The 13,305-nt window shown below is 48.7% G+C and overlaps 1 protein-coding gene across 2 annotated transcripts in view; it reads right to left on the bottom strand.

Annotated features, from left to right (window-relative positions):
• The window catches only part of LOC140390075 (ephrin type-B receptor 1), a 741,967-nt gene extending 738,315 nt beyond the window's left edge, over positions 1–3,652 (bottom strand). The window contains exon 1 of one of the 2 annotated variants that reach the window (XM_072474951.1): positions 3,446–3,652. In XM_072474951.1, the coding sequence (XP_072331052.1) occupies positions 3,446–3,497 (52 nt within the window). In that variant the 5' untranslated portion in view covers positions 3,498–3,652. The remainder of the gene's footprint in view (positions 1–3,445) is intronic. The other variant, XM_072474953.1, reaches the window with a different exon arrangement.
• Between the last annotated feature and the right edge of the window lie 9,653 nt (positions 3,653–13,305).

A 13,305-nucleotide genomic window follows, 5' to 3' on the forward strand; every position in this document is an offset into this window, starting at 1 on the left:
TGGGGCATTCTACAATGTTAAAAACGTGATATGTTGTTTATCTTGTTGCTTCTTCAGCGAATAAAGGACTATCTATGATGGAAATGACCCCTTTTAAGACTGGTGTGGCTTGTCCCCAGAGAAATCATTCAATAATCAATAACGGTATGGTACAACACAGATATGTGTTCTTTAGCAGTTTAAAAGGAATTTTGTCCCTATATTCAGTCTTCACCTTTCAAATGAGGCAATTTAAACAATGTGCACAATAGCAGTAAGGTTTCATTGGTTAATGTATATCATTCTCTCCATAGGACACATAATGGTCTACCTATCCTCAAATCCTGCCTCACTTGAACTGCTGATGAAAAGATTCCAGGGACTGATCTCAGTCAGATTAGGACTGACAGATATCGAAATCGGATTCTTTCCCAGTGCAATAATCCAGCATCAACAGCACTGAATAATCTCACAATTTATTTGGGTATATTTGAACTGGAGACATGAAAGACCACCAAATGGCGAGCTGTGAACACATGCACACACAAACACAATCAGAGGAATGCAGCTAAACACCCCCCCACTAAACACACACACTCACATAACACAGGATCAGACACACGTAGTCTGAGACATATCAGTCTCAGATATCAACACACTCTCAAACTATCACACAACATAGACAGACTCTCTCTCACAAACACACACAAAAGCAGAATGAGACACAAACTTTCTTACACATCCAAAATCTCAGATGCAGCCTCTCACAACATGCACACACATACGCAGCCTATACTAACTTGTTTGTGACACACAAAGATTGATCTGATATCACCAGTGCAGATTTTTAAACTATTCGTTAAGTGATGTTTGGAACACACAGCAGGAAGAGAATGTTCTCAGTGACACTGGTGTTCTCAGGGATGCTGTGTGAGACAATCACGTTCGTCATTGGAGTTTCTCCATTTTCATTATTTGTTTTATTTAATATTCAGCTTGGGCAAAATGTCCTCACTTTCTGTCTCTGATTCTGAAGCTATAAACACCTCCATTTCACATTCCCGCCTGGCCACCAATTCGCAACTCCCTCTCACACCCTCCTAAACCACCCATGGCCCCCCTCAAACCAACCCACAACTTCCAACTCACTGACAACACCCTTGCCTCTTCTCACACCCTCCGTCCCTCTGCCCACCGTTGGCACCACACAATCCGTCACCCACCACCATTTCCAGTCTACCCACCAACAACTCCTCGTCCTCAGAAAGAAGTCAAGAATCTGACTCTAGAGGCAGCTGGGATTCTAAAAGCTCTCAACTGAACCCCTCACACTGGGACAATCCAACTTCCAAAGAGAATTCAGCAGCAGTGTAGTTTCTTCTGTCCATACAGTACAATTAATTTTCTTTTAAATTGTGTGTGTGTGTGGGGGGGGGGGTGAATTGGGGAGAATGCATAACAGGCAAGGGTCCCAGCTCCCTGTAACCTTCAATCCCCCCCCCCCCCCCCAAGTGTGCCCCCAGTTCCCTGCTGTCATGACGTCTCGCAAATCCCCTTTTGGATGAGGGAGGATGTGACTCGCAGACAAATGGGTTTGAAATAACTGGGGGGAGGGGGAGGAGGAGGGATGGGATGCGGAGCGCACATCTCCCCGGAGACCCTCATTAGGAGACTCATTGAAAGCAATGTGTTAATGAACTCACAGAGTGGCGACATTGAGGCACTCCTCAAACTGCTCAACAAGCCTTTCCAAGGCACCGGTTGCAATAATGAGGCCATCTTCTACATTCAAACGTCTTCACAGAGAAAGATGGTTAAAACCTTTCTGATTATCAGGGACTGGGTGGGGGCTCAAGGAGAGCAAATAATCTATTTACAGCCCTAAATATTCACACACACAGAGGATGGACGCTTTACTGATTGAGAACTAGCGGCTCGACACTGAACACTGACTGATAAGACGGGGAAAAGTAAAAGGCGAATATCTCGTAGAGAAAAATATTTAAACCGGTGTTAACTAAACACAAGCGTCACTCTCGTGCAGGTTCCGCACATTTTTTTAAAAAGGGTAGCTACCTGCCAGAAATTGAGCAAATAAAAAATCATGAAGAATATAATTTTCTTTCTGTCATCACATTGCCAGCACAGCCTCGCTCTTTCAAACATTAATGAAAGAGACAGAAAAAGGGGAAATCAGACAATAGTCAGAATGTAACAATGTAGTTCTCATGAATACAACATTTGTACAATACAATGTCTGTGGTGTTAACATCGAAATGATGCTGTATATAATCAGCAGGTTCACAGTTCACCGCGGGTTGTGGAAACAGCATGAATCACTTTGAAAGATATTCCTTTTGAATCAGCGCGATGCTGCCCATTGTTTAATATACTGAGGTATAGAGGAGCTCTCCTCCACCCCACTGTATGTATTAACCCATTTATCACTCGGACATCCTGAAAAGAACATTTTCAGATCATGTACGTGTACAGAAAGCACCATAAAAGCGGTTCTTCCCTCGAGTTGGAAAGTCTCAAATTCTGGAGTCAAGTCACAATCTCTAACTGCCCTGATTCATCCACCTTGTCCCGGAACATAGAGCTTCAGGACTGACCCCTGCACACACATATACATACACACACACACATAGATGCACATGCACACACACACACATATATACATGCACACACACATACTTGCACACACACACACAAAACAGATACTGAAACTCACACATGCACCCCCACAGACAAATACATACCCAGATACGCTCCCCCCACAGTCGCAGGCAGCCCGCTCCCCCCACAGTCGCAGGCAGCCCCCCCCCCCCCCCACACACACACACAGATACCATACAGCCGCACACATATCACATACATTCGCACACACACAGGTAGACACAGTCACCCACACATAGACCCACACTTCTCGCGCACACAGACACACACATTCAGGCGTTTGCTGAAAGATCCACACACTTGCCCTCACACTTTACCTCTCTTATGCATACATCCAGCACAATCTGGAAGAGCCTGAGCATTCCCCCCCACCCTCCAGTCACCTAATGATGCATCGATGCCTGCCCCGCCAGTTAAGCTCACCAAAGTGCCCGGAGCCTCATGAAATGGGAGAAGGGGTCCCATCCGAGAAAAAAGCGAACAAACCCCGAGGTTAATCCACCGGGCGCGCACAGAATCCCCAATCCCTGAGCCAATAAAAGACTGCATTGCAGCTGCAAGGGGGACAGTGTGAGGGGGAATATAACCAACTAACAGCTGTTTGCTAATAAATAATACACATTACTTTTGGGGGGAAAAAAGCCTCTCGGTCCATCTGCAAAAGCACTGGGAGAATCCACTGCAACTTTTAAACATGCAAGTTTTGTTTTAAAAGATGAAGTAATTGCAAGTCTGCAAAACGAGGGTAAATCATCGGAAATAGAGGGATAATTCGGGAAGCTGTTACCTTCCACAGCACCGACAGCAGACAGCAGGTAGAGGATGAGAATGGGAATCATAGTTTTGGATCCTGCCCGGAGTGGGGGATCTCCCGCTGCTGGTTATATTCCAGGTTGCAGAGTGCAGCTCTCCTGTCTCTGTACTCTCTCACATCGCAGCCTCGGCAGCGGCCAAGCGCACTTCTCGCACACACAACCGGGTCTGGGGGAGGGTGGCACCCAGACCCCCAGCATCAAACCCCTTCCAATCGCCGCCTCTCATTGCTCCCAACCCGGCCAATCATCAGCCAGCCCAACCCACAACCAGGGCTGGCAAACAGGGGGTGGCTCCGAGAAACAGCAAACTTTGCACTATTAAAGGAGCGGGGAGCGCAAATAAAAGTGAGATGGCACTATCTAGTGGCAATGAAGGGTATTGCACCCTCTTACTTGGAGGACTGATGTGGGTATGTGTGTGTATGTGTAGGTATGTGTGTATATATGTGCAGGTGTATGTATATGTGCACATTTGCATGTGCATGTGTGGTATCTGTGTGTGTGTGTATGCAAGTATGTGTGTAGAGCAGGTGTGTGTGTATCTGCAGGTGTGTGTGTGTATCTGCAGGTGTGTGTGTGCGCAGGTTTGTGTGAGTGTCTTTGTGTATGCAGGTCTGTATCATAGAATTTACAGTGCAGAAGGAAGCCACTCGGCCCATCGAGTCTGCACCGCTCTTGGAAAGAGCACCCTACTCAAACCCACACCCCCACCCTATCCCTATAACCCAGTAACCCCACACAACACAAAAGGCAATTTTGGACTAAGGGCAATTTTATCTTGGCCAATCCACCTAACCTGCACATTTTTGGACTGTGGGAGGAAACTAGAGCACCCGGAGGAAACCCACGCACACACGGGGAGGATGTGCAGACTCCGCACAGTGACCCAAGCCGGGAATCAAACCTGGGACCCTGGAGCTGTGAAGCAATTGTGCTAACCACTATGCCACCGTGCACAATGTTTGTGTGCAGGTCTGTATGTGTATGTGTATTTGCAGGTGTGTGTATGTGCAGAGTCATGGAGTCTTACAGCCCATTGGCCCATTGGATCTGTGCCAGTCAGAAACAATCACCTAACTATTCTAATCCCATTTTCCAGCACTTGCTGCGTAGCCTTGTGTGCCTTGGGATCACAAGTTCACATCCAAATACTTCAGTAATGTAATGAGGGTCTCTGCCTCCACCACCTTTTCAGGCAGTGAGTTCCAAACTCCCACCATCCTCTGAGTAAAAACCTCTAAACCTCATCCCCCTTACCTTAAATCTATGCCGCCTGGTCATTAATCCATCCACCAAGAGGAAACGTTTATTCCTGTCTATTCCATGTATGCCCTTCATAATTTGATACATCTCAATCATGTCCCCCCTTTAGTCTCCTCTGCTCCAAGGAAAACAATTCAAGTCTATCCAATCTCTCTTCATAACTTAAAACTCTCCAGCCCTGGCAACATCCTGGTGAATCTTCTCGACACCCTTTCCCACCTATAATGAGGATTGCAGAACTCACACAATAATTTTAGCTGTGGCCTAACCAAGATTTTATACAGTTCCAGCATAACCTCCCTGCTCTTAAACTCTATGCCTCAGCTAATAAAGGCAAGTATACCATATGCCTTATTAACCACTGCATCTACCTGCTTGCTACCTTAAGGGACCAAGGTCCCTCTCTCTGATCCTCAATGTTTCTCAGGGTCCTGTCATTTATCAAGTATTCCCTTGACTTGTTTGAGCTGCCGACGTGCATCACTATTTACCACCCCACCAATTTTCGGATCATCCACAAACTTACTAATCAACCCTCCAACATTCATTTCTAAATCATTTATATAAACCACAAATAACAAGGGCCTCAAGACTGATCCCTGCGGGACCCTGCTGGAAAGAGGCTTCCAGTCAGAAAAACACCCTTCAACCATCACCCTCTCCCAATTTTGGATCAAATTTGCCAAATTTCCTTGGATCCCATGTGCTCTTACCTTCACTGTCAGTCTCTCATGTGGGACGTTATCAAAAGCCTTGCTGAAGTCCAAGTAGACTATGTCAAATGCATTTCCCTCATCTACACACCTCATCACCTCTTCGAAAAATTCAATCAAATTGGTCAGACATGGGGCAGCACGGTGATGCAGTGGTTAGCACTGCTGTTTCATGGCGCCGAGGTACTAGGTTCGATCCTGGCTCTCGGTCACTGTCCGTGTGGAGTTTGCACATTCTCCCCGTGTTTGCGTGGGTTTTGCCCCCACAACCCAAAGATGTGCAGGGTAGGTGGATTGGCCACACTAAATTGCCCCTTAATTGGAAAAAATGTATAGGGTATTCCAAATTTATAAAGTTTTTTTAAAAATTGGTCAGACATGACCTCCCCTTAAAACCATGCTGACAGTTCTCGATTTTTCTCTGCCTCTCTTGCTAATCAGACCAAGTCATTTATATATATATTACAAAGAAATGAAATGAAATGAAAAATGAAAATCGCTTATTGTCACAAGTCGGCTTCAATGAAGTTACTGGGAAAAGCCCCTAGTCGCCACGTTCCGGCGCCTGTTCGGGGAGGTTGGTACAGGAATTGAACCGTGGGGCTGGTCTGCCTTGGTCTGCTTTCAAAGCCAGCTCTTTAGCCGTGTGCTAAACCAGCCCCAGAGAAGAGGTCCCAGTACTGATCCCTGTGGAACACCACTAGTTACAGAACTCCATTCAGAAAAACACCCTTCCACTGCTACCCTCTGTCCACTATGGCCAAGATGTGGAGATGCCGGCGTTGGACTGGGGTGAGCACAGTACGAAGTCTTACAACACCAGGTTAAAGTCCAACAGGTTTGTTTCGATGTCACTAGCTTTCGGAGCGCTGCTCCTTCCTCAGGTGAATGAAGAGGTCTGTTCCAGAAACACATATATAGACAAATTCAAAGATGCCAAACAATGCTTGGAATGCGAGCATTAGCAGATGATTAAATCTTTACAGATCCAGAGATGGGGTAACCCCAGGTTAAAGAGGTGTGAATTGTACCAAGCCAGGACAGTTGGTAGGATTTCGCAGGCCAGATGGTGGGGGATGAATGTAATGCGACATGAATCCCAGGTCCCGGTTGAGACCGCACTCATGTGTGCGGAACTTGGCTATAAGTTTCTGCTCGGCGAATCCACAGCCCTTCCCTCGCCAATCATTTTTGTCACCTCCTCAAAAACCTCCATTAAATTAGTGAGACATGACCTCCTTCGTACAAAACCATGCTGTTTGTCGCTAATAATTGAGGGTTTTTAAGACAAAGATAGACAAGTTCTTGATTAATAAGGGGATGAGGGGTTATGGGGAAAAGGCAGGGGAATGGGAATGAGAAACGTATCAGTCATGATAGGAGAGGCAGTGGCATAGTGGTATTGGCATTGGACTGGTAAACCAGAAACTCAGGGTAATGGACTGGGGACCCAGGTTCGAATCCCGCCACTATAAATGGTGAAATTTGAATTAAATAAAAACATCTGGAATTAAAAGTTGAATAATGACCATGAAACCATTGTCGATTATCGTTAAATCCCATCTGGTTCACTAATGTCCTTTAGGGAAGGAAATCTGCCATCCTTACCTGGTCTGGCCTACATGTGACTCCAGACCCACAGTAAAGTGGTTGACTATTAACTGCCCCCCTCAAGGGCATTTAGTGGTTGGCACAGATTGTGATGCCCAAGTCCCATGACAAATTTTTAAAAAATTATTGAATGGCGGAGCAGACCCGTTGGGCCGAGTGGTCTTATGTGTCGTAAAGTGTGTCGGCTGCTGTTTTGAGTGGGTCTACTTGTCAGGAAAAGGCGGTATGATGTTCAATTGTGATCAGCCACCGGGCATCCTTCCTCACCTCCTCGAGTTCCTGGTAGATAAAGTCCCTACTAACTGTACATCATCAATGAGAACATTGTTATCCCCCAGGCTCAAAATCCAAGTATGGATCTGGGGAAGAGGCAGCCATAGGCAGGCCTTGAACCTTGTGGCAATGCAGCCACAGAGGGTCGTCCACTGTCACCAGAACATGAGGCTCACCATTACTGAGGGGGTGAAGAAAGGAGTCACCTGGATTGACGACCATGGACGAAGGCCATGCTATAACAAGCCTCGTGTCTATCACGGCACTGGTCCTTCAATGAGCTGCTGAACATTGACAAAGACTCTGCCGACACAAAGAGATTGTGCGACACCTGTGCCAGGTGGTGGCTGACCTGGCACCATGGGTAGGAGGAGGACACCTGCTCCCCATACCTGTCAAGGTAAAGACTGCTCTCAACTTCTCTACCTCTGGTTCCTTCCAGGGCTTGAGCGGGAACCTGATCGGGATTTCCCACACCTCCGCGCACAGGTACACCCTCAATGTCTGGATGCCCTATGTGCCCGGGCATCAGACTATATCAACTTTCACCTGAACCAGCCCATCAGGATGCCCCAGGCTGAAGGAGCCGCTGCCATCATTGATACGCAATAGGTCCAGGAGGCGATCGATGGCACACATGTCGCTCTCTGAGTACTGGCTCGACAGTGGGTACCCTTCACGAACAGGAAGGGTTTCCACTTCCTCAATGTACAGTTGGTGTGTGATCACCAGCTGCACATCATGCACATCATGTGCACGCTAAACAGGCAGCGTGTACAACGCGTGCATCCTGGCACACTCCGAGGTTCTCGATACCTTCGAGGCGCTCCCTTGGAGGAGGGGTTGGCTGGTGGGTGACAAGGCTTACCCGCTGAGGTCAGGCTCATGACGCTTGTGCAGAGGCCTCAGGCCGAAGCAGGGAATGGTTTAAGGACACTCACTCAGCCACCAGGTGTGTCATCGAGGGTTGCATCAGGCTGCACAAGATGTAGTTACGCTGTCTGGTGGGGTTCTACTATATAGCCCCCAGAGCGTTTCGCGGATCGTGCTGGCTTGCTGTGTGTTGCACAGCTTGGCGCAGCAGCGGGCACCATGATGGAGGAGGAGGAGGAACATGGGCCCTCATCAGATGAGGAGGACCATGAGGGTGCCCAAGAAGATCCCAAGGAAGACCTGCAGAAGGCTCGGCAGGCCGTGGTCAAGATCACACAGGCCCATCGCGTCAGGGAGAACCTCATCGAGTCCAGATTCACTGACTAGGAAGCCTGTTAGTCTGGCAACTCCATCTCCATCACCCCCCACTTGTCCTCAAACCCTGCATCCCTATTACCCTTCACCGCCTCTTCCCATTACTCTTTAAGCCCCCTTCCCAATAACCTTTTCCCTCCCCCGCCTTCCCTTCAACCTTTCCCCCTTTGCACGACCTTCACTCCCCCTCCCCCTCCAAGGGTCAAGTTTAGATCACACCAGGGTGACAGGCCTGGGTAGGCAATGTCAGCGGGTTTCTTCTGCGGGACGAAGGATGATGATGACTCGCTGTGAGATGAGCTCTGGTGCTCCACATTATCTGAGAAAGTCTGATTCCTATCTTCTTGATGATATACCACTGGCCACCCAGCTCGCCCCTGAGTGTGCAGTGAGGACAATTACTGCTGGGCCACATTATTTTGGGTTGGGGAAGTACGGTGGGAGGGAGCAAGGTTTGGGCTCATAGACTGGGGATGCTAGCATAGAAGCCCTACAGTGTAGAAGGAGGCCATTTGGCCCATTGAATCTGCACCGACCATCTGAGAGAACACCATATTTAGGCCCTATCCACGTAATCCCACCTAACCTTTGGATACTTAGGGGAAATTTACAATAGCCAATCCACCTAACCTTCACATCTTTGTACTGTGGGAGGAAACCGGAGCATCCTGAGAAGCCCACACAGACACGGGGAAAATGTGAAAACTCTACACTGACAGTCATCTGAGGCCAGAATTGAACCTGAGTCTCTGGTGCAGAGAGGCAACAGTGCTAACCACTGTGCCACCATGCCACCCTCATACTAGGGTGTCTCACAATGGTGCTCTCATGGTCTCTCACTTCTGGGTGAGGTTGGAGGGACTGTGGGAGGTTCATGGGTCTGATGTGGTCTAACCCCCACCCCATCTTCACCCCTAGCCCCGGCCAAACCTCCCCCTCCCAAGCAGTACCCCCCCCACCCAACCCACTCGTGGCAAAGCAATGAGTGAGAGGCAGCTCACAGTGGTAGTGCAAATGTGGTTAATTGTGCGTATTTACATTGAGTGTCCCCTTCATTCTGACCAACTCTTACACCCTTGCCAACCCGGTGATCCTGTATCTTTCTATAATTTTGTGGCCTCCCACTCCTTCTAGGCTGCACATTAGAAGCGGAGGCAGCCTGCTGCATTTTGCACCCTCTGCCTGTGATGCTCTTGGCAGATATCCTCTGGAGGGGCCAGACCTGGGGGGGACCGGCTGACTTTCGGGTGGCACAGGTGATGAGGTGCCAGACTGTTCTGCCCATGCCCAAGAGATGCACCAGTGAAAGGACGGGGGGTTTCAGAAGGGCTGGGGACTTCTCGCACCTCTATGGTGGGAGGCTCCGGGATGGCTCCATCGCTTCTTCCTCCCTTAGGGTGTTTGCTAGCCTCATGGGTTGGGGGGAGGAACGTGGAGTGAGCTCCAGAGGCCTTAACGTCATCTGGCACTGTCAATCATAGAATATACAGTGCAGAAGGAGGCCATTCGGCCCATCGAGTCTGCACCGGCTCTTGGAAAGAGCACCCTACCCAAGGTCAACACCTCCACCCTATCCCCATAACCCAGTAACTCCACCCAACACTAAGGGCAATTTTGGACACTAAGGGCAATTTTATCATGGCTAATCCACCTAACCTGCACATCTTTGGACTGTGGGAGGAAACCGGAGCACCCGGAGGAAACCCACGCACACACAGGGAGGATGTACAGACTCCGCACAGACAGTGACCCAAGCCAGAAACAAACCTGGGACCCTGGAGCTGTGAAGCAATTGTGCTATCCACAATGCTACCGTGCTGCCCTGGAGGCCTGCCATTGTCTAAGCCATGGTGTTGATGCCCTCAGCCATGGTCCTCTGTGACCTGGACATAACCCTCAATTCCTTTGGACAATGCCCCTCTGTGGCTGCAACATGTCCTTCTGTGACTGGTACATGTCACTCAGCATATGACCAATGCACTTGATGCCCTCAGCTACGACACTTTGTAACTGGGCCAAACTCTGGAGTGCTGCAGCAATGCACATCTGTGTCTGGGACATGTCCATCTGTGACTGGGCCCTCCTGTCCTGTGCCTCAGCCTTGGGCATCACAGTGTGACCCAAGCCTTGGACATCCTCACACACATGGCTCAGATTTCTTACCCCAGACTTTCCACGGCAGATGTCACCCTTTGAGTGTTGGCTTGGGTGCCATACAATGCTGGACCATCTCCAGCACCTGAAGACTAAGAGTCCTCTAGTTGGACTAGCAAGTGTTGGAATGTTGTCATCCCCACCCCTCCTTTAAAGACTGGCTCTGAATTTGCACCTGCTTCAGTGATGGGATAACCTTTACATGAGGCCCGACATCTTAAAGCAAAAAGTGCAGAGGATACCAGAAGTCTGCAGAGGGATTTGGATAGGTTAAGTGAATGGGCTAGGGTCTGGCAGATGGAATACAATGTTGACAAATGTGAGGTTATCCATTTTGGTAGGAATAATAGCAAAAAGGATTATTATTTAAATGATAAAATATTAAAACATGCCGCTGTGCAGAGAAACCTTGGTGTGCTGGTGCCTGAGTCACAAAAAGTTGGTTTACAGGTGCAACAGGTGATTAAGAAGGCAAATAGAGTTTTGTCCTTCATTGCTAGAGGGATGGAGTTTAAGACTTGGGAGGTTATGCTGCAATTGTATAAGGTGTTAGTGAGGCCACACCTGGAGTATTGTGTTCAGTTTTGGTCTCCTTACCTGAGAAAGGACATACTGGCACTGGAGGGTGTGCAGAGGAGATTTACTAGGTTAATCCCAGAGCTGAAGGGGTTGGATTACGAGGAGAGGTTGAGTAGACTGGGACTGTACTCATTGGAATTTAGAAGGGTGTGGGGGGGATCTTATAGAAACGTATAAAATTATGAAGGGAATAGATAGGATAGATGCGGGCAGGTTGTTTCCACTGGCGGGTGAAAGCAGAACTAGGGGGCATAGCCTCAAAATAAGGGGAAGTAGATTTAGGACTGAGCTTAGGAGGAACTTCTTCACCCAAAGGGTTGTGAATCTATGGAATTCCCTGCCCAGTGAAGCAGTTGAGGCTCCTTCATTAAATTTTTTAAAGATAAAGATAGATAGTTTTTTGAAGAATAAAGGGATTAAGGGTTATGGTGTTCGGGCCGGAAAGTGGAGCTGAGTCCACAAAAGATCAACCATGATCTCATTGAATGACGGAGCAGGCTCGAGGGGCCAGGTGGCCTACTCCTGCTCCTAGTTCTTATGTTCTTATGTTCTTTCTTGGGGGCAGCTGTTCCCTGGGATCGAACAGACTCCCGACTTGCCATTCCCTCAGGAGTTCCTGCCTCCACCTGATTGCTCCAGCAGGTGTATGGTGCTCACCAGAGCGTGACACAGAAGTCTGTCCGCTAACATATCCCACTGGAGTGATTGTCTCTGCGCTGATGGAAGGTGCTGGTGAAAGCAGTGCCGAGAGGTTGGTGACCTCCCTGAGGCCTGCTCCGGCGTGATCGGGGGGTGTTGGATGGGTGGGGAGGCATCGATCCCGGATCTCATCTCATCTCATAAATGCCTGCCACAGCTGGCTCCTCGGCCTCCTCTGCAGGTTCCATGGCCCTCACCTCAAAGAGGGCGAGGATGCCTATCTCAGGAATACCACTGCCTGTCTTCTAACGCTCTCACCTGTTATATCCTGTCTTATCCTAGGGGACACAAAAAGGGCATTGCGCAGCACCAGCAGGCCAGGTTTGCGGGAATTAATAGCGGGTCATCCTGGAGCCATCTTCTTGCTGGAATGACAGTCAGTGTTGAGAGGAACGTTTAAAAGCAGCTCCAGCATGTCACATTAACAAGGTGATTCCCGACTCCAGTGAATTACTCACCAGGCGAATCGGGAATCTGGTGAGATTCACGTGGGAAGATTGATTGCTTGTTTGCATGAACTGAATCTCGCATCATCAGTGCTCCTGACACTAAAGGAACCACTCTGGATTTTCCATTGGCGGGAGCAAATACTTGCTGATCAGGAGAATTGCACCCATCGAGTCGCAGGCTGCAATTGTCTGGCGAACCTTCCGATCCCACAGGCAGTGAATGACTGCCGTGGGCTCAGCAGCAGGGTGGGTGGGATCAGAGGATCCTTCGAGCAGCCAATGGCGGGTCGCCTATGTGAAACATGTTCACGGGGCGGGCAGAAAATCTCACCCATAGAGCCTTACAACATAGAAACAGGCCATTCAGCCCATTGTGTCCAAGCCAGCCATCAAGAACTTATCTATTCTAATCCCATTTTCCAGCACTTGGTCCATAGTTTGTATGCTGTGGTTGTTCAAATGCTCAGCTAAATACTTCTTAAATGTTGTGAGGGCTCCCGCCTCGACCACCCTTTCAGGTAGTGAGACCCAGATTCCCACCACCCTCTGGATGAAAATGTTTTTCCTCAAATTCCCTCTAAATCTCCTGTCCCTTACCTTAAATCTATGCCTCCTCTGGTTATTGACACCTCTATTAAGGGGAAGATTTTCTTCCAATCTACACTGGGCGGGATTCTCCCTGTTGGAGACTAAGCCCCCATACCCGCTGGAAAATGGGCAAAAATCAATCCGGACCTTTTCCTCCAAAGTCTAGGATGATTCCCCATTTTCCAGGGGGCTAACATAGCCCTGGCGTGCATCCCGCAGCTCTGGCTGCCGACTTTTCCTCTGGCCCTGCTGTAC

The sequence above is a fragment of the Scyliorhinus torazame genome, chromosome 14, assembly GCF_047496885.1.
Source record: "Scyliorhinus torazame isolate Kashiwa2021f chromosome 14, sScyTor2.1, whole genome shotgun sequence".
Classification (NCBI taxonomy): domain Eukaryota; kingdom Metazoa; phylum Chordata; class Chondrichthyes; order Carcharhiniformes; family Scyliorhinidae; genus Scyliorhinus; species Scyliorhinus torazame.